Source organism: Aulonocara sp. 'chitande type north' Nkhata Bay, linkage group LG22, assembly GCF_057382095.1.
Source record: "Aulonocara sp. 'chitande type north' Nkhata Bay isolate Kocher_YH1m ecotype deep benthic linkage group LG22, A_spYH_male_GT1.1, whole genome shotgun sequence".
Taxonomy (NCBI): Eukaryota; Metazoa; Chordata; class Actinopteri; order Cichliformes; family Cichlidae; genus Aulonocara; species Aulonocara sp. 'chitande type north' Nkhata Bay.
This window is the reverse complement of record NC_141364.1, coordinates 9,422,744-9,443,203: the sequence shown is the minus strand read 5'-3', so window position 1 is coordinate 9,443,203 and position 20,460 is coordinate 9,422,744. Positions and strand designations below refer to the sequence as shown.

At 39.7% G+C, this 20,460-nt stretch overlaps 2 protein-coding genes across 4 annotated transcripts in view; one reads left to right on the top strand and one right to left on the bottom strand.

Moving 5' to 3' along the window:
- nudcd1 (NudC domain containing 1) overlaps positions 1 to 15,176 on the bottom strand; it is a 60,546-nt gene extending 45,370 nt beyond the window's left edge. Inside the window, exons 1-5 of one of the 2 annotated variants that reach the window (XM_086280582.1) lie at positions 14,912 to 15,176; positions 13,632 to 13,786; positions 10,243 to 10,428; positions 6,830 to 7,013; positions 4,416 to 4,604 (exon numbers count right to left, since the gene is read on the bottom strand). In XM_086280582.1, coding sequence (XP_086136708.1) covers positions 4,416 to 4,604; positions 6,830 to 7,013; positions 10,243 to 10,428; positions 13,632 to 13,786; positions 14,912 to 15,026 — 829 coding nt within the window. In that variant the 5' untranslated portion in view covers positions 15,027 to 15,176. The remainder of the gene's footprint in view (positions 1 to 4,415; positions 4,605 to 6,829; positions 7,014 to 10,242; positions 10,429 to 13,631; positions 13,787 to 14,911) is intronic. The other variant, XM_086280581.1, reaches the window with a different exon arrangement.
- LOC147303495 (transcription and mRNA export factor ENY2-2) lies at positions 14,927 to 16,979 on the top strand. 2 transcript variants are annotated; one of them, XM_086280584.1, is made up of 5 exons: positions 14,927 to 15,092; positions 15,554 to 15,628; positions 15,732 to 15,802; positions 15,897 to 15,971; positions 16,694 to 16,979. In XM_086280584.1, exons 2-5 carry the CDS (start codon positions 15,561 to 15,563, stop codon positions 16,768 to 16,770), a joined length of 291 nt encoding a protein of 96 aa, XP_086136710.1. In that variant the 5' UTR covers positions 14,927 to 15,092; positions 15,554 to 15,560; the 3' UTR covers positions 16,771 to 16,979. The 2 variants fall into 2 exon arrangements, with proteins under 2 accessions (XP_086136710.1, XP_086136709.1); XM_086280583.1 differs by lacking the exon at positions 14,927 to 15,092 and adding an exon at positions 15,351 to 15,450.
- The last annotated feature ends 3,481 nt before the right edge of the window (positions 16,980 to 20,460 follow it).

Genomic DNA, 20,460 nt, shown 5'->3' with positions numbered 1-20,460 from the left:
GGAGGAGGGTTGCCAAATCTTCCATTTCATTTTCCCAATCTTCTTTGCTCAGTGTTGATCTTTTTTGTTTATCTGTGTTGGAACTCAGTTAGCTGAAGTTTAAAATAATCCAGTTTTGTACGCCTATGCATCACTATAAATGACTGAACTCAAGGTTTTTGGTGTCCTTGTATCGGAATAATCATTTCCACCCACTTGTTTGGACATATTCTCTGTCATCTATATACTTTTTCTATACCCACATCTCGTCTCCTTAACACAGCACCAAGTCACTTCTATCTTTTCTGCTCCCTCTCTCGTCACTTACAAGCCTCTTTGAACATGTCTCCTCTCTTGACATCTAATCCATTACCTTTTCTTCGAAAGGAGAAAGTAAGAGTGCTGATAAAAGGATTGCCTGAAAAGCTGCCATTACTCTGCTTCGGCACCATCAACATGCACTTTGCCCTCTCTGGGTCATGTTGTGGGTTTTTTTAATATATCTTTTGAAGGAGAAGGTAGCTGTTTGTCTGCTTGTTTAGAGGTTGTGAGTATAACAGAGTTTAAAAACAAGAAAAGGGCCAAGATGGATACGAATGTTTAGTTCAATGTTTTTTTGCTGTAAAGTGGATCTATTATGAGCTTCCTTATTTTCTGTCTATATATGATGGATTCTCATACAAAAGATGGTCAAAATTTCAAATAATGTGCACAAATAAGCCCTGTCAACCAAAAGCTTCAAACCGCTGTAAATACTTAGTTTCAAAGTTTTCTCTATTCTTGACTCTGTATGATGTCATGTTGAAGGGATCAAATGTTAGGCTGACTTTATCCATCATCGTAAAGTCCAGGCTCACCTCCATATCAGCCTGTGTGACATCAGACGTTACATATTCAATAATCTCACTGCTCTCCTTGAACCTGTCTTTGTCTCTCTCCCCATTTCTCACCTGTACGACCGTTGTCCTCTGTCTTTCTAAAGACACAGATACGTTTACGTAGCCTACTGTTCTTCTTGAAACCAGCCCGAGTTTTCCACGACATTCCAGCAAATGTTAGAGGGCTTTCAAACCGATACAGGAAATGTTCCTACTTTTCATGACCATTCAAGCTTTTCTAATAACATTAAAAGAACATTTCGCTGCCTTTTCATCTTTACTTGTTTAATTTACGCCTTTATGTTCCTGAGCCGACGTCGAGAATCAATCAAAACACTTTAAATATCAATATGACACCTTTGACCACTCAACTTGTCTTAATTGGCTCCCTCACATGAAATATAGAAAAAGAAAATATTTTAGTGATGATTGAATTTAAGCCACATTATGCAAAATGCAGAAATTCCACAGTCACGGACACTTTATTAGGTACACCTTGGCTTGGACCCTGTTTTCCCTTCTGAACTCTTTTAATTTGTGATGGCACAGATTCAACAAGGTACTGGAAAGATTCCTCAGAGATTTGGAGCCACACTGACATGATAGCGTCATAAAGTTACTTCAGATCTGGCTGCGCATCCATGATGTGATCCTCATGTTCCATCACATCTCAAAGGTGCTTGTACTGGATTGAGATCTGGTGACTGTGGACGCTATTCGAGTACATCAAATTCATTGTCAAGAAACCAGTTTGAGCTGAATTGAGCACTGATATGAGGCAAAAATCACGACTCCAATGTTACTTTAGTAACCAGGATTAAAAATAAAATAAAATTAGAAATAACAAACAGGTAATTTTTATAATAATTTAAAAGTGAGTGGATTCTGTATACCAAATAACTTTTTTCCCACTGTCTAAAATGTGAGAACATGCAGCCCCTGAGTCAGAGTTAAAGAGTCTCTAACTGTGGAGCAGTGTGCAGACAGGGTTTATTTTCGGCATTATTAATTAAGTCATTCCATTACTTAACTATCTAATAAAATTATTCATGACTAGTATGCTGCAGGCCTACAGCAAGTCATCCAAAAAAGGGAAGAAAAAAAATCCCTCTCACTGCTGAATTAACTGAACATTTTAGTCAAAGCTCGTCAGCGAGACTGAGAGAATATGCTGAAGGCGTCTCACAGGTCCTGTGCAACAGGAATAAATGGCCTGGAAACACATCTGTGTACACAGACACAGATCACCTGACCTGACAGACCTCAGTCTGATTGGGAATATTCTGCCGCCCGCTCAGATGTTTCTATGGCGACAAGTGAACGAGTCGGTGTGCGCATTCAACCAGCAGCTCGGAAAGGTAATGAGCGAAAGAAGTCGACGTGACAAGCAAAAGCAACCGCGTAATGAATCTTAACCAGAAACAGTCCAATTACAGAAAAGGTGGGAGGGGTGGCAGTCGCACGTCTCATGGTGGAAGGCGGGAATGCCACTCGGATCTTTTATTTCACTTTCTGTCACCGTTTTAACAGATTCGCAGACAGCTTGACTTTCAGGTCAGTTTCAGACAGAATTTTTGAGACAAAAAATAATCATAATAAAAATACATCACTATAAATAGGATAAATGACAAGCCGTGTCACATTATTTTTAAGTGTTTTCTCACAGTCTCAAGCCTGAGCAGCACCGAGTCAAAGATTCTGATGAGGACAACGTGACTTTTCCTATATTAGGCACTCTGCACAAATTCTGTTGACAGAGATCAGCAGGGTCAGAAATGAGCGGCGGCACTGTGGTAAGGACAGAAAAAAAATGAAACAGGACTTCTGTTCCTTGCCAAGAGTTAAAATTACATGCACTTCTAAAGCATTGTATATTAAACAACAGCTCAACAGTTATGTACTATTACTGCTGATTTGGGTTTCTTGCATCTCAACACTCCTTGAAGAAGATGAACTTGTTTTTATTAATTAGGATTTATTTTGGAAAGTTAACTTCATGAGATAAAGTTTGTATTTTTCTCATTCTGACAGCTCAAATGCAAACACTAAAAAACTAAAAAGGAGCATTACACTTAGCTTTATTAGATACACATAGCTATAAGAATGCAGTCTAAAGCAGAAACCTCTGAGGAATAAAAAAGATGAATATGAAATTAAGCCAATACGGCAGGAGCCAACTACTGCAGTATTGAATTACACTTCTTTGAATGGCCAATTAAGCTGGCTGCAAATGTAAGTCCATTCTGATCAGCTCTCAGGCCGTGGTGAGTCTTATCGACAATAATGACGAATCAGTGTACAGAGACGAGGTACGACAGCGAACGGACTGCTGAACAAAACAGAAGAGACGATTGTTGACTTTAGAAGATCAGGGGTATCCACTCTCTGCTGGAAATATTGTAAAGGCCACAAAATTCCACAGTGTTCACCTGTCAAAAACACCAGCTTAATAGCCAAGAAGGACCAAGAGCGTCTCTCCTGCAAAGGCTGAGCAAAGTCCATCTCCTGCGCCCCCAGGCCTGTCGAGAGGTTCCTGAGCAGCTGCATCACTAGTATGGAAACTGCACAGTAACAGATCTCAAAGCACCCTGCAGTGCACAGTGAGAACAGCTGAGAAGATCATCCGAGGCTCTCTTCCCTTCATCACACATGTTTATTTTTCCACACAAACTGCATTTGAAAAACCCACCAGCATTGTGGATGACCCCACGTACCCCTCACACAAACTTTTACCCTCCTGCTATGTGGCAAGAGGTACCAAAATATTCAGGCCCTCACTGCCAGACTGTGTAACGGTTTGTTCCCTCAAGTCATCAGACAGCTCAATACTCAGGAAAGGGACTGGCAACAAAACTGCACAGACACACACACACACACATAGACTCCACTAAGTATTTGTACTCTGTATTATATTTTAATTATATATTGCCTTATATATCGCATCGTGTGCTCCTGGAGGAATGTTTTTTAATTTCAAGATGTACTGTATTATCTGTATGTTACCTATATAATAAACCTCGATTGGATTCTTTTTCCACAGGCCGTCGCTCTGATGAACACTTATATCACTCGTATATTGCCTTTACTAAAACATCCAGTATACCTGCTGCTAAACTAAAGCTGCTGTATATAGTCTTTGTTGTGCATACATGTACAACTGTGAAGTTCCCATGTATATACTGTTTTTGTGGTATCCATCCATATTTATTAGTCTGTTGTGTTAAGTACATTGAAAACAATGGAGAAAAAAGGGCCTAATTCCTTGTGTGTGTACACATACTTGCAACAAAGATGATTATTGCTATGATATTGTTGAAATGACAGTCAAAGCTACTTTACTTGATTTTAATAACCCTTGTGTTGTCCTGGGGTCATTTTTGCCAGGATGTAGGGCAACAGGTGTATGGAAATCCCGAGGACATTACAGGGGTTAAATAAGCACCCTTAGAGCCTGAAACAAAGGCTACTACTTGTGCATTTAACGTTATAACAGCAGGCGCTGAGTAACATTACTCAAGCTGCTCGCTGGCAGACTTCCCAGCGGCACCTTTTACCCACCTGTCTTCTCCACCTCCATGGGCTCTGGCTCGGGCTGTTCCACAGGTCTACCATCCACATGTGTAAAAACGAATGGCTTCTCTGATGCCAGCATCAGTCCCTTCCCTTTGGGCTCCAACGCTGCATAGTGAGGCACCGACTTCCCCCTGAGGACCCTCCTCTTCTTCACCTCATACTTTTTCTCCTGACCTGCGTGTGGAAATCAAAGGACACAGTGATCCCTGTGTAAAGTAATCTTTTCTAAACTCAGACAGAGACCAGGAGGAGTAGAAAAACATCTCATGTCAAGAAGCACTGCATGTACAGAACTCCCAGCAGTCATTACAGAGCGTGCTCAAGCCACTTATATTAGAGGGGATTGTTTACTTCTGTAGGTATTTTGTGCAAGGTATTAGCTTTTCAAAAGATAAAGAATGTGCCTGCAACCTGATAGTCAAGCAAAGCAACTGTATCATGGTTCCTTTCCCTATTGGTGATTTGTTTTAATGGATAATGATGTCATCTTAAGGATAATGCATTTTTTTCCCCATTTACTCAGTAACTGCATCTTGGTGCGAGGATACAAGGATGTGTTGAAACTTTTAAGTGTAAGCTTTATGATCAGTCTGTAAGTTTATACTTATATTTTTTAAGTTAAAAGTTCATTTCAAATGTAGCGTTTATTCTATATCATCTCAAAATTACCAGTTTGAATGACTAAATTGAAATCTCTCTTTCATGGACAACTGACTGAGCTTCAGATTCAAAAAGCTGAAACCTGCAGCTGTTTATCTGCAGAATATAAAAAGGAGACCTTGTGACAAGAAGGCAGACCATTTGCTAAGCCAACAGGAAAAATAAATCTGTGTGAAAAGTGAAAAAGCAGCTCCTGGCTATTTTACATTAACATCATCCGCCACGCTGCCCTTCAGTAAGACCCTTCTACTGCTCCAGTGATTCTACTGGGCAGCTTCCAGGCTTGGGTTTGTGAATGTGAGCAGCACAGATTATCACTCAGTGAAGAAATCATGAATAAGTAATAAATGAAAAACATATACTCACTTTAGTATTTTAATATTTACATCTGGTGGCATTTTTATTAATATATGCATATATATGTTAATAAAGTAACTGTCATAGTGAGAAGGCTTTATCAGTATTACCTCTTGATTTTAATTCATGAATCTTTTACATTTCTACAAAATAAGCAATGTTTTAAACTATGCATTTAGCACTATTATATTTTAGCCTAAAATTAGTTTAAGATGAGAGGGGAAATGCTAAAACATCAAAAATGAGGTATCAATAAACAGTTTTATAATCTCTTATTTATAAATCATAAAGACAGCGTTAAAAGTTTGGCTCAGAAAAACCTGGGCATGAGTTTGATGATATGATTTTGTGCCCTTACACATGTTTTATTACAGTGATTCCCAAAGTGTGGGACGTGGCCACCTGGTGGGCCGTGAGGGTACTGCAAGTGGACCGCTGTAACAAAAGAAATTCACCTGGGAACTACACACAAGTACGTAAAGTTACATATTTATATAAATGTATTTATGTATCTAAAATGAATTAAAAAGTGGTAATAGGAGGTGGTTAGTTTGTGATATTACTCTCAATGCTCTTGTATTGATGTTTGTGTCCCGGTGGCAGGTCAGTCACACATTGGCCTTAACACTTTGCAAATGACTGGGTAGCATTAGCAATTTAATAGCCAACAGTGTATGGGGTTTATGTTTTTTAAAAAAATTTTCACGGAAATCCATCAGTTTCTCTTGTATACTGATTAGAGGGAAGAGTTAAGCTTGGGTGGGCACCGTGGGATTTTCTGGTTTTAAGTGGACAGCAACACTCTTCACTTTGGGAACGACTGTTTTATTACATGAAAAGTGACACTTCACAAAAGGTGGCCACCAGTCATATGTTTGAGGGGCTGGTGCCACTCCAAGTCCCCATTTGGCCATGTTCCTAGCCCAGACCAAATAGCCTTGATTAGCATTAGTAAAATATTAAGCAAATATCAAAGGGATGCATCTTTAAATCCAACAAAATGAAGAAGGGACTCTCGAAAGGCTGTCGTTTTTTTTCTACACAATATTTGACTCATCAGTCACGGTGGTATTCTTTCTCGGCAAGCACCGAGGACTTTAATGAAAATCTTTCTTGCCAATGTTTGCTTCAGAGTGCACTAATCTCATCTGGGACATAATATTTAAAGTCCATTAAAGGAAGAACATGACTAATACGCTATTACGGTTTAATTAAGAAGGGTTTCAGTTTTCTACTGAAACACTGTTAACAGAAAAAAAGGAGGCAAGGAAATTAAAATTAAATCACAGGCTTGAAACTGATATACTAATCATTTATGACACACTGGTCTTATCTTACGTCATGCTCGATTATCATACTCAGTCAATCATCGCACCACCCACCTTGTCCTGCAGTGTTGGCGACTGTGATCCACTCGAGAGACACTGAGTATCCACTTCCTTTGGTTTCCTCCGGGTCTTTCTGGACACGGAGCAGCAGAACCTCCATGCTGTGAACGCCAGCCTGGACGTGTGAGACGCTGTGGAGGATGGTGAAAGGTTCCCCCAGGTCTTCATTGAACAGTGGCTGCAGGCACAGTAACAAGATGATTTTTAGGAATCTAACAGGGTACTGCTGCCAGTATGGGAGAAAAAACTGTCACCAGAATTTTGCAAATGTAAAGATCCTCATGTACAGATATGCTAAGATAAAACGAGTGATTTAAAGTAAATGATCTGTAGTGCTACCAACACAAAGCCTCAAAATCCTACATCAAGTTGTTCTCAAGTTATCGTATTCACAAGAATTTCAGGTAACTTTAACTCCGACCTATGAGCTTGAGGTCAAAGTTAAAGGAATTCAAGCTCGTACAAGGTTTTTAGTAGATACACCTATGGGACCAAAATCCTAGGGGTCTTCCTGCTCAAGTTATTGCATTTATTCAGAAAACTTGACCTCTGACCTTGACTTTGAGATCTAGGTAATTGAAATTCAAACTTGTCGTGGATTTTTAGTAAACACACCTATGGCATCAATTTGAAGCTCCTACACTGCCTTGTTAAGTATACCATACGAACGGCAGCACAGATGATCTAAAGTTTGTGATCATTGTTCAAGGTTAGTCTTTAGTCAGTCACACAATCTTCAAGACCACCAATCCCAGATGATTGGCGAGTGGTTGCTGAAGGTTGCTGGCAGTCATTATGTGAAATTGGTGGCTAAGCGATTATAGGGTGCTGCACCAAAAACCTTCTCATGATAGCTCTGATTGCTAGTAGACTGCCACAGTCGCCCATAATTTAATGGAAGATACCGAGTTGTTTGTCAAAACATCAAATCACCTTCGAACCACAGGCGATCAAAGCAGTCTGTTAGCAATCAAAGCAATCCCAATGACATTTGGAGTTGTAGAGGTCTTTACAACCAATTTCATCTAGTGACAGCCAGCAACCACTGGACTGCAAGTTAAAGAAATCAGTCGTGCAGCTACAAGTGAACAAACTATTTAATCTGCCACCCTGCTTTCATTGAGATTTATTTCGTTATTCAGCTCAAGCCTCTGTTACCTCTGCTTTATATAATCAATTGCTGTCCCAGACAGTCTGAATATTTGCCATGTACATTTAAATCTTCTTCGCAATTCTTGTTAATCATTTGAAACAAGTTAAAATGCAGCTGGAAATGTGACACAGTCTAAGCAGAGCTGTATTGTCTACTAAAAATAAGACTAGAATAGCTTTTGAATGAATTGACCAAGCAGAGATTTATCCTTGCATTATCTTTTAAAATGGAAGAAATGATAAAACGTAAATAGTTATACATATTAGTAGCTATAGGCACATGAATATAGCTGTGAGATGTTTTAATGGAGCATCAAGTGTTGCTAAATGGCTTTAAATGGTCTACTCTGCACTCGAAAACTGAGACATTTCTCTTTATTCTTCCAATAAAATGCTAATTCAAGCTAGTATTTCTAAATCAGGGTCTTCAGCTGTCTGGTTGAAGAAGATGATGCGATCCCAAGAAGCCCAAATTGAATGCATAAATATCTGGCTTATGAGACACTTTATTATTGTACACATGAAACACACACACACTAACATAGACTGAGAGATGCAGCGTGCTTTGGCTGGTGTCCCTAAGTGCTGAATCTTAAAAATAGAACTCTGGACGTCGGTAACTCGAGGGTTTAAATCTTCATTATAAATTCCAGTCTTGAACTTTGCCTTCACAAATGCATCAAGTGTCCCTGTTCAGAGAGGGAACTCTCATTTGTAACCATTCCCCACTGAATTCAGCATAAAGCGCACAAAGACTTGCTTCCTTACAACTACAATTTCAATTTCCAAAGCCCGACCAAGCTTTTTAAACACAGAACGCTTGAATTGCTCCGACAATATCCTCTGGGGAATAATTAGACATTCCATAATCAAAAAAATACAATTATTGGCTATTATCTTATTAATAAACTTCTTAACTTGGATATTCAGTTTAATGAAATGTGATAAATGTAAATATTTTAACTTTAAAGAGTACTGACCCTTTAAAATCTGCTCTCAAAGTACATCTACCTGTATTTTTCAGTGGTCCTGGATGTAGAGCCCATAAAGAGATAACAGAGTATGTTCACAATGGATGCAGAATTTTTCAAAGCGGTTCAATAACATCAGTGTAGCTGATCCACCATTATAAAGCTGTTATGTACTGTTACAGTTTTGACTTGGTTTTTCAAATGTCACTCTGGCCAAAGGAGGATTTTTTTCATTTAAATATTATCCCAGGTGTCTGTTCGTCATGGAGCCCAAGGCTGTCCTTTTTGGCCTTTGAGTTACTACTTACTGAATGTGAAATTTTTAGAGCACCATCTGCCATGCTCACAAAAAAAGACATTTCTATTATGAACAAATCGAGTGAAAAGATGGAGCCTTACAAAGTGTGACCATGTCTGAATACTCTCCGACTTGCCCATCTCGCTCTGATTTTCACCCAAAACCTTTCGCTTCCCACTGAAGTCCACTCTTGCAAACATATAGTTTCATAGTGCATGAAACTATTAATCACAGTCCTCAAATCAGTATTTAAGAGTCACCATAATGTTGCAAACATACACAGTGTCAGATTAGTTTGCGAAGGATGGCTAAGCTTACCAAATTAGGGTTTCTTTCCTTCGGTTGCTTGGGTATACTGTATTCCAGTTTATTCTGACAAAGCTAAGAATAACACATTTAATCAAGCAGTATTTCAACTAATACTTTATTTAATTGCAATCCTTTTTGAAAGGCCACCATCTGCTGACCAAGTTGGCTTTCCTTTTAGACCAAGAAGCTACGTCCATTTCTCATATATAGTTTATTACCGTCACCAGCAGAAGTGTCTCACTAGGACCACAGGTACATTAGAGCCCATGAACAGGTCAAGTTATGCCCAATAATTAATGTCTAATTATCTTTTGACTGACTACTAACCCAGCTTCTCTTGTGCAGTACTGACAAAGATATTTAGTGACTCAAAATTACATCATCAGAGACATTTGGACATTCAAAACACCTCCAATTTTGCCCAGTTTTGACCTAATTTATGACAGCTGTGAACACGCCAATGAGCTAGTGACTAACTGACTTAACAACTGTCAGTTGCAAATGCTAATAATTAATTGTGCTAAGCCAAGAAAGCAGAAGAAAAAGCAGCACCGGTATTACAATAGTACACAGAGGGAATTCAGGTTTGTGTCTTTTTACCTTCACTTCAGCGGCAAAAAATATTTCAAACACGTCTGTGCGTCACTTACAGCAGTAAACACCACGTCCATACTTACTTCCCACTTCATATGGGAGCTGTCTCCCCTCTTGCCTGTGCGGAGGAGGTACAGTCGACCGCTACCATCCGACAGAGCTGCCCAGGTCGCCGAGGTCAGGCTGAGGGAGGCGCAAAGACGATCCTCACACTGGCTGGACTCGACGTCTACACGGTAGACCTCTCTCGGCTTCCCCAGGGCGGTGTCCTGAATTCAGAACACAACAGACCCGTAAGCCAGTACTGCATTCATAAAAAAAGATTAGGCCATTTAGATTCATTCCTATCTGCAGAGGAAATCTCAGTGTGCTGGTGTATGAGAATGAAACAAAGTCATTGTGTATTTGATTACTTGATTAAGTCAGTGCATCAAATTTCAAAAACAACAGAAAAATGCCTATTTTAATATCTCAAAGTGCATGTTCTGTCCAGTTAACACTAAAAAAATACATTTATAATATGTTAACACCAATTACTGTACTGCTTGACTGTTAAGGGGAGGAGGGATGGATGAATGGAATAAAGACCGGATATCAAGTAAGCTCATTTCAGTGCTCTAGATGGAGAACAACATGGCAAAACTGATTTTGTCACCACTTCAGTTTAGCATTAGAGAATATTGTAGGATACTGGGAAATATGTGATGCATGCACTCTTACAGCTAACATCCAATCAAACAATAAGAAGTCCAGTCATGAATCACAAAGACTCAAGACATTGAATAGGCGGCTCAACTCCAGAAGATGAAAAAGGTTGCTGCTTCCATCCCATAAGAGTTTTACAATAAGCATCTGGGTCGAAGACATAAAGTCCAAATGATTTTGCATTAATTTCTTACTGTCTAAAGTCTTATAATCTAAAGAATGGTACAATGAGTAAGAGAAAACATGTACCCATCAGGGACAGATACAGTTAGCAGCTGTCATGTGGCCACTCATGTGATTCAACAATCTGAAAGCCTTATTAGTAATAGATAGATATGCCACCACATGAGCATCACAAATTGCGTGAAGACAGAGTTTTTCAAAAGGACTGTGGAGAAGCTACCCCGTTGTTGCCATGGAGCGTGGCACAGCACATTATATCGCTACACCTTTGGTATCACTTTCTCCAGCATCCGTGCCGTTAATGCCCTGAAACGGAGTGTGAAACGTCTATGTGCAATGTGCCGAGCAACCGAGCACAAAAGGCTGAAGGATGATAATTATCATGTGATCACTGTAATTAGAATTTGAGCAACACTTTTCCATAAATTTCATTTAATGGTGCCACTGAAAACCAGAAACACTGTCTCGCAGGATTACAGTGTGATGATCATCAAAGAAAAAAACTCCAGTGAGACACCAATTATGTCTAATTATGGTCAATGATGACTAAGACATAAAAGAAGGCTCGGTGGAAAAGGTCATGAGAACGATTTTGCTCCTCATCTCAACATCTTGGTACGGGGTAACAATACCAATCAGAACCTTGAGTCAATTATATAATCGCTCCTGTGATTAACTGGAGACCTACAAGGGCTCATCCAAACTTTATGTGCTCGGGTGATTCATACGACAGACAAAAGACTGCACAGAAAGTTGTGGTTCACACTAAATACTAAGAGCCACGTTTATTCTGACATTTATTATTTTGCATCTTGACCAAGAATAAAAAGAGGTTAGAAATAATGTTATATAATTTAACATAACTTTTAAAACTCTTGTGTTTCACAGACATCCTTTCTCTTCCCACAACCTGCTGATGCTCAAGTGTTTGGTCACCACCTACTGGCACATCAGGCGCATAAAAATCCTTCACTGAATACACCATCACAACATCAGGTCCATAATATGAAACGTTATATAATGGAAACATAAAACAATACTATAAAACAAAGACCTAAATTTGCCTAAAATCATTTGCAAAGACTCCAAACTTAGAAGTGATTTAGGAAAACTCTCGATTACATAAATTCACATGGTGAGAGTTAGATTTCAGGTTAAATCCATTTGTCATGATGGTAAATTTAATCCTTGATCTAAATTATTATAATAAATAAAATTCTTCAGCTTCTACGATTTACTGTTATAATACATGGGAGCTCATCATGTCTGTGAATGCTCTACGATGTGAAAAATAAAATAAACTGCTTCACAGCATGAGGCTGTGAAAGCTATCAGCGTGTTGCTCTGCTGATGACGGTCGAGTAGACCCAACTTGCATTTTTCCAGCTCCGAAACACTTTAGCTATGATGACTTTGTCAATGCTGGGTTTATTATAAGATGTAACAGAATACTGACTAGAATCTTTACCCATGAAACATGTAACCAGCAGCTTTAATTACCTCACTGTTATTCTGAATTTGGAGCACATACTAATGGCACTAATGTATGCATATGATTGGCCTGTGGCTCGTTTTTTCTACAGCTGCCAAACCAAACTGTTATTATGCTGGCAAGTTAACTACCATTAGTCAGCTGTAATTAACCACACAGTGTAATGCTTTAACTACTCAGTTTGTCTTAAGTGTTACATTAAATTTTATTCCTCTAACGCCTAAAAAGATAAATTAACCTTATTATGCAAAGCGCAAAGACTTTATTTAATCACCAGGATGAAAAAAAAGTGGCAAAGCTTCTTCTTTCTGCCAGTTTCTCCTCTGCTTAGGGAACTCCTAAGTAGACCCTGATTAATACGCTGTCAGGGCTGATATATTATGTATTAGCTATTTACCAATATATCAGTATCTGTAATTATAAAAACCAATAAACGTACATTTAAAAAGTACGGAAGAGACAGAAGAAAGGCCCTTTCAACCATGAGTGTTGTAAAGTTTTGTCAACCTGAGGGCAACACGTGTTTGGAACGCCACAAACAAACCAACCAAATGATGCGAACAGAGCGTAAACATTAATGTTTATATGTTTGTTTGTTTTCAAGGTGCCTGTATTTGTATAGCACTTTACTAGACCTTTTACACATCCAGTCATCCACCCATTCACACACACTGGTGATGGCAAGCTACATTGTAGCCACAGCCACCCTGGGGCGCACTGACAGAGGCGAGGCTGCCGGACACTGGCGCCACCGGGCCCTCTGACCACCACCAGTAGGCAACGGGTGAAGTGTCTTGCCCAAGGACAAAACGACCGAGACTGTCCAAGCCGGGGCTCAAACCGGCAACCTTCCGATTACAGGCGAACTCCCAACTCTTGAGCCACGATGACATTACATACTTGTGTTTTTGTTTGTTTGGTTTCTTTTTGCGTAGGAAAAACTCCAAGCAAACTGAGCACACTTACCATGTTCATGTGTGGAACAATGAGCAGCATCACGTAAAAATAGTGCAGTTGTGAATACACCTTAGACGTCAATGGAGGGGCAACAATCATAAATAGGCCAAAAAACAAGAGGATTTGCAAACTCACCAGCGTAACGGTGAGATTAAGGACCCGTCCTTTGCAGTCCACAAAGTAAACACTGTCCTCATACCAGGGGTCTAAATGCAGGTAATTATACATGCCAAAGGCACGCATGTGTTCCAGGGTGTACTGAGTATCCTTCAGCTTGACCTCCTCCACGGCTGCGGCAGATATGAAAAAGAAAAGATTAAATATGGCAGTAATCAAATTTCTGTTATTTATGTTTTTACTTAAAAAGCAGGTTAACCTTCTGCCTTTCCTACAGTTGCTTTGTGGAACGTGTTACATATGTCTTAACATATCTTAATATTTCAACATTTTACTCTAAGATGAACTATTGGTGACAAAAAAACTGCAATTAACTATTTTTACAGCTACTATTTGTCTGAATTATTCCCACTAAATAAAGTATTGTTGTTTTTTTTTAAAGCACATTAATCACCTTGTAATATGCATACCTGCATCTACTGTGAGTGGATGTCTGTGCAAAGTGTAAGCACCTTTTTATATAAGTAAGACTGTATCCAAACCAATGTTATAATGAATTCTCCTGTTAGGCACACACTTCATAGATTCTTGAGTTTTGGCCCACACTAGCTGTTTTATAATCTGGATAAGAGACGTAGTAGAAAACACCTGGATGCAACTCAGGTGAGCTCAGCTGGCCTGTTTCGATTAAAAGGAATTAGCAAGCTTTTGTATATGATTATGCAAAATATCGTTTTAATCACTAAAGTACATTTCTGGATCAGCAGCCCCACCAATTTAGTATTGTTCAAACTTAAGTTAAGATCTTGAAGTTAAAACACGTATTACAAAACTAACCTTATAACGTAAAGTAGGTGCAAGCTCCCTATGATTGTTTTTAAGTTATTTAAAATTGGTGCACTTGACTTGTCCTGGCAATATAAATGAGTTATGTATGTGTATGCAGTTCAAACTGTAGTAATTAGTCACTTCAGCGTTAATCTGTTAATTTTCAGTGGTTTAAACAATGCTATTGTTCAGATTTTTCTTAGTGATCATGTGAAAGCTCATTAGGTTACAGTGGTGGGCCTTAAGATCTCATTCTGAGCCACTGAGCTACAGATACAGCTGCCAAAATATTATGTAGCATCAACAGCTGACGTCGTCACGTAGTGGCAGCTAATAAAATGTCTGAGATAATGTCAAATAACTTACATTGCTATTCCTATTTAATGTTATACTGGACAGAAGTTATACTGGACCTTTATCAGGGCTAGGCTAGCACACTTGCTAACTGCACTGCATTAAGTTTTTCTCACCAGCATCCAGCTCTATGTTGTACGTCGGTATGGCGTCCAAGGATAACCTGTAACTCTCAAAGTTTGGGTCCAGCAGGTCTCTGTTGACCTTTAATGAGTAGTTAGACGCAGTCATGTCTTTTTCAATGAGACTGGCTTATTGACAAGTTGATGACAGCCTGTATGCAGCAAGAGGAGGAGGGTGAGGTGTAGCCAGCGTGATACACATTTCCTGTGTTTTCGTCATTGTTTTCTCACACGGAGCTATTTTACGACGGACAAAACCTCCCAGGGCGCAGGGGAAGTTGAGTCCTGAGCTAATTTCTCTTGAAATGCTTAAGTAACTGTTTTAATGTAGTGTTTTCAGTTTAAATGTATTGTATTATATTTGTTGTTATTAAACAGGTATTTTGAACACTAATGAGACTATCATTGGTTATTCAGGTTGACGTTGAAAGATTAACCGCTCCAAAGCCGGAACTTTTAAGCGTTGAACGTTTTTAGACGGTTCAGTTGCGTAAAGGGACCTTATGTTCCCCAGCTGATCCTTCTCGATAACGGTAGCGGCTACCTGATAGGGGGCTAAATTAGACATTATAATATATGTTTTTATTACTCTCTTTCTTCCGAGCTGACTGTGTCGGTGTGTGTGTTTAATTTCAGGCGGATCATGAGCAAAGATTCCCAGATGAGGGCTGCAATAAATCAGAAGCTGATAGAGATGGGGGAACGGGAGCGGTAAGCGAGTCTTTCGCTGCAGTGATTTGATGCTGGATGGTTTGGCGTGGTTTTGAATTGCACAGATTAAGCCACATAATGTGAATTAAATGTGTGGCCGCAGGTTGAAAGAGTTGCTCAGAGCGAAGCTGGTGGAGTGTGGGTGGAAGGATCAGCTGAAAGCACACTGCAAAGGTATTTGACTTGTTCTTATGTTTGTGTCCGGTGATGCTGTCGTGGTGCTATAAAAACAAAAGTCACTAAAGTCATTACCTCCCGTTTGAGCCAGATGTGATCAGAGAAAAGGGCCTGGAGCATGTCACAGTGGAGGACCTGGTCACAGAGGTCACACCAAAAGGCAGAGGTACAGTACAGATGTTCAAACGCAACAGCAGGGGGAGGAAGACTGTTAGAAGTGATGAGCATACTCATTTGCATCGTTGGTTTAGATGTACATGTCAATTTATTTATTTAGCACTGCACATAATCTTTAATACATCTTTGTGCATGCTAACTAACAAACTGCTAATGTTGTAGGTCAGCACTACTTATTGATTACAGCTCTTACAATTTCAGGTTTCCCTGATATACAGTCTTGAACCACCCCTCACTCCTTTATATTTTTCTTCCAAGGAGCCAGACGCTGTATTTTCTCTAAACTGTTTTGAACTGGTCTTCAGTAGTAGTTCTTCAGACTTTCTGAAGGTCTTTCAGAGTTTGTCTTTGGACATTGACTGCCCATTTGAAGATGCCTCAGTCATTTTAAATGAGCTTTAGCCTAGAGAAGATGGCAGTGTTTCTGGATCATTTTCCATTATTTGGGCATATTGGATATTAACCATTATTCGTGCATGGCATGGTGATTTCTGGAAATGTTTCTGAGCTTCGTAGGAAGTTTTAGAGGGAGCTGGTGCCTCTTAAAAGTCATATTTTATCTACCAGGCCAACACTATAACATACATAGAAAAAATATTAGAAACAGCTGACAGGATGACAACTTCTGACAATAAAAGTATCGTGTTGTGTGAGTATGTAAGTTTCTATTTTGTGTTCTGACTTACCTCTCTTCATCTCTTTCCTCTGCAGCACTTGTACCAGACAGTGTGAAGAAAGAACTCCTCCAGAGAATCAGAGCTTTTTTAGCTCAACATGCAACCTTGTGAATGACACACTTCCCTTTTTTTTTTGTTTGTTTGTTTGTTTGTTTTTACTCACAGTTGATCCACGAGTGAAATCCAAACTGTTGTTTATTGTGTTCATTTTAGTGCTAATTTTATTTTTTATTGTGTGTTTTCATATTGATTTTTAGTTTATGCTGCAGTTTTGGAGAAGAAAAATAAAGTCATGCCTATTTTGGTCATTCTTGTTGTAATTGCTACCTGTCTGGTTGATCAAAACCCAAAAGTGCAGACAAATTAAGTCTTAGTGCAAAAGGCAGTGGACACCCTCGACCGGTCCCCAGTCTGTCGCCCATGTCGAAAAAACAAAAACTTATAATTGCATCATAAACTTTGAAATGTTATTTATTTACAGTTGTTGGGAAAATACACCCCAGAAATAATAATGTTGATTGGCAGTAGGTTTTACGGATCAGGAGTTAATAAAAAATGATCTGGTCTTAAACACGTCTTGAAATTAGATAAATATTATCTCAGATAAATAACAAAACATAACTTGCTACACAAAATACAAAAAGAGTGTGAAAAAAAGTACATCATTACTGCCTCCATAGGAATTAAGAGGCTAAGCAGCTGCTAATCAAATGCACTTGAATAGCTGATCATCAGCAAGTGTGAGCACCTCTATAAAAGTAGAAGTTTTGGCAGTTCCCTGCTCTGGAGCTTTCAGGTGTGTGTTAATGCAGTGCCATGGTGGAAGGACATCAGCAATGATCTCGAAGAAGCACTTGTTCCAACAGTCTTGGAAGTTTGTAAAGGATATTTCTAAACATTTTGAAGCTCATCATTCTACGCTGAGAAAGATTAGTCAGTCACAAGTGGAAAATACGTCATAGCGTTACTATGAGAGGACATCCCAGCAAATTTTCCCCAAGGAGTAATGCTTAGAGAAACTTTGATATATGAGCTACAGCTCAGACTCTACAGGCCTCATTTAGCTTGTTAAATGTTAAATTCTCAATTTGCTGTTCATACCGCCGTAGTGCAGTCAAAATGAAAGGGTGTTTGTTCAGGGTCTTAAAAATATTAGAACACACACACACACACACAAACATCATGGAAACACCCCACTCTGCACAATCAGACACACATGCATCCCAGATGCATCACTGTAAAATAGTCTCTTTAAAAGAAAAAAAAAGATTACTATATAAATAAAGAACTGAGTAAGAAAGATAACTAATTAAAACTAATTCTAAAGACTGCTGGGTATAGTACTGTACATAACCAAATCAACAGTTCAGCATTCTAACAGCTTGTGGGAGGAAGCTGTTGGAGGCTTCCTCCAACAGCTATAACTGTTTGCCTGATGGCAACAGTTCAAAGAATTGAGGGAGTGTGAGGAGTCATTCACCATTTTCAGTGCACTGCTCCTGCTGTGGCTCTCGAAAAGCTCTTGGACAGAGGGGAGGGAAACTCCAAGGGCCTTCTGAGCTGCTCTAACTATCCTCTGCAGTGCTGTTTTGTCTGACATACTGCAGCTGGAATACCACGCTGATATACATGTACCGTATGTCAGAACATGCTTCTGTCAAAAAGTCCTGAGGATGCTGGAGGGGACAGAGGCTTGTTTCACCCAGTCCCTGCTGGGCCCATTTTCTGATCACTGAGATGCTCTTGTCCCAGCTCAGGTGCTTCGAGATCTGAACACCTAAGAACCTGATGTCTTCTACTCTCTCCACTGGGCAGTCGCTGATACTGAGAGGAGCGTGCTGGATCCGTATCTTCCGGATTATTCACTCTACACCAGCCCACAAGACGTTCAACTTCTTTCCTGTACATTGATTCATCATTTCTGCAAATCAGTCCCACCACTGTGATATCATCTTCATACTTAATAACTAGGTTCCCCTCATATCTGGATACACAGTCATGTGTTAACAACCTGAACAACAGTGGCCTGAGAACACATCCTTGAGGAGATCCAGCGCTCAGCATGGTGGGTTTGGAGATGTTTCTCCCAAGACATGTGTGGTGTTCAGCCCCAGTAAGTGGAGTTTCTCTAGTAGTCTCTGTGGAATGGTGGTGTTAAACACTGAGCTAAAATCAATATATTGGAGTATGGCATAGGTCCAGATGGGGATGTCTGAGTGCAAGGTGGTGGTTAATGCATCCTCTGTGGAGTGGTTAGGATGATAAGCAAACTGGAGCAGGTCAATTGATGCAGGAAGGGTGGCTGTGATGTGTGGTTTGATAAGCTGTTCAAAACACTTCATCACAGTTGGCGTGACTGAGGGAGATGTTAAAAATATCATTTAGGACATGTGCCAGCTCACCAGTGCAGTCCCTGAGCACATGTCCTGGGATGTTATCTGGACCTGCAGCTTTCCGTGGGTTGACCCTGGCTAGGGTCCTCTGGTATCTGCTGCACTTATGATAACAGCTGGCCCTGCAGATAATGGAGGAGAACCCACTTTCCCTCTGTATGTTCGGTTTGATGCCTGGAAGCATGCAAAGAAGTTATTAAACTTGTCCGGAAGAGAAGCATCATCTTTATTGACCCCTTGCAATTCATCAGTGCCTGTACTCCCTGCCATGTTCATCTGGTGTTTCCTGTCTCGCAGAGGTGTCTCTCGCAGACCTGGCCACAGGGAGAGCAGTCTCATGCTCCACCAGGGTCTCTGGTTGCCACGTGCAGTGAAGGCCTTAACTACAGTGACATCCTCTTAGCAATGTAGCTGTTTACTGCCTCTGCGTGCTCTATGTTTATCTGGTCTCCCTGCGAGGCTGCTGTCTTGAACACCCCCCATTCGGTGTTCCTAAAGCAGTCTTTAGTGCCGAGGCTGTCCTGAGGCTGCCAGATCCTGGTCTGTTTTCTCACTGGTCTGCTGCACTTCCAGAATGGTTTGTAAGCAGGCTCAAGCGTAACAGAAAGGTGATCAGAGTGGGTGAGGTGGGGGTTTGCTTATTATAAGTACATGGAGAGTACCTGTGTTGAAGAACAACGTCATGTCATTGCTCAAAGACATTTTGATAACAATCTCTTTCCTGGAAGGGGTTTGTTACTTTACATTTCTTTTAAATACCTTGAAGGTGTTTTGTTGGATTCAAGTCAGGTGAAATAGTTAAAACAACTTTTTTCTTTCTGTTCTTGAAACACTCGTGTGATTTTTGACAATGTGCTTTGGATGATTATCATGCTGAAATATTTCTATGATGTCAGGCTTCTGAAGGTAAACAGCGGTTTGGCATTCGTGATTCCATCTGTAAAGTCATGAGGACACCCTTCGAATTATTTCATATTTATGAATATTACACCCACTTTGGTGAATTTAAGCAATCTTTCTATGCATTGTTTGGATTTTTTAAATAGACATAGTCTAAAGGAAAACGGGCCACCAAGAGACTGGTCTGTAATCTGTCAGTGAACTATGTTTGACATTATTATTATTATTATTATTTACTGTTTGCCAGTTTTATATCTGTTTTCTTTTTATGGTTCAAGGCACAAATTAGTTGAATAGGAAATCTACAATTAATATAAGGTTGCAAGCATCATAAGGAGTTTTATTTATCATTGTTATGATCACAGACAGTTTTGCAAACACTCAAAGACTGAAATGCGAAGCACTACTGTACGATATGTTTTATAAATGAAACGTGGAATAACATGACAATAACAGAATAACATGAAGACCACTTCAAGGGCACATTGTGCAAGTGGAGAATGATTGC

Coding starts and splice junctions, on each gene's coding strand:
- LOC147303495 (XM_086280584.1), top strand. CDS start 15,561: ATGAGCAAAGATTCCCAGATGAGGGCTGCAATAAATCAGAAGCTGATA. Junction 15,629..15,731: donor GAGATGGGGGAACGGGAGCG/GTAAGCGAGTCT, acceptor GTGTGGCCGCAG/GTTGAAAGAGTTGCTCAGAG. Junction 15,803..15,896: donor GCTGAAAGCACACTGCAAAG/GTATTTGACTTG, acceptor CGTTTGAGCCAG/ATGTGATCAGAGAAAAGGGC.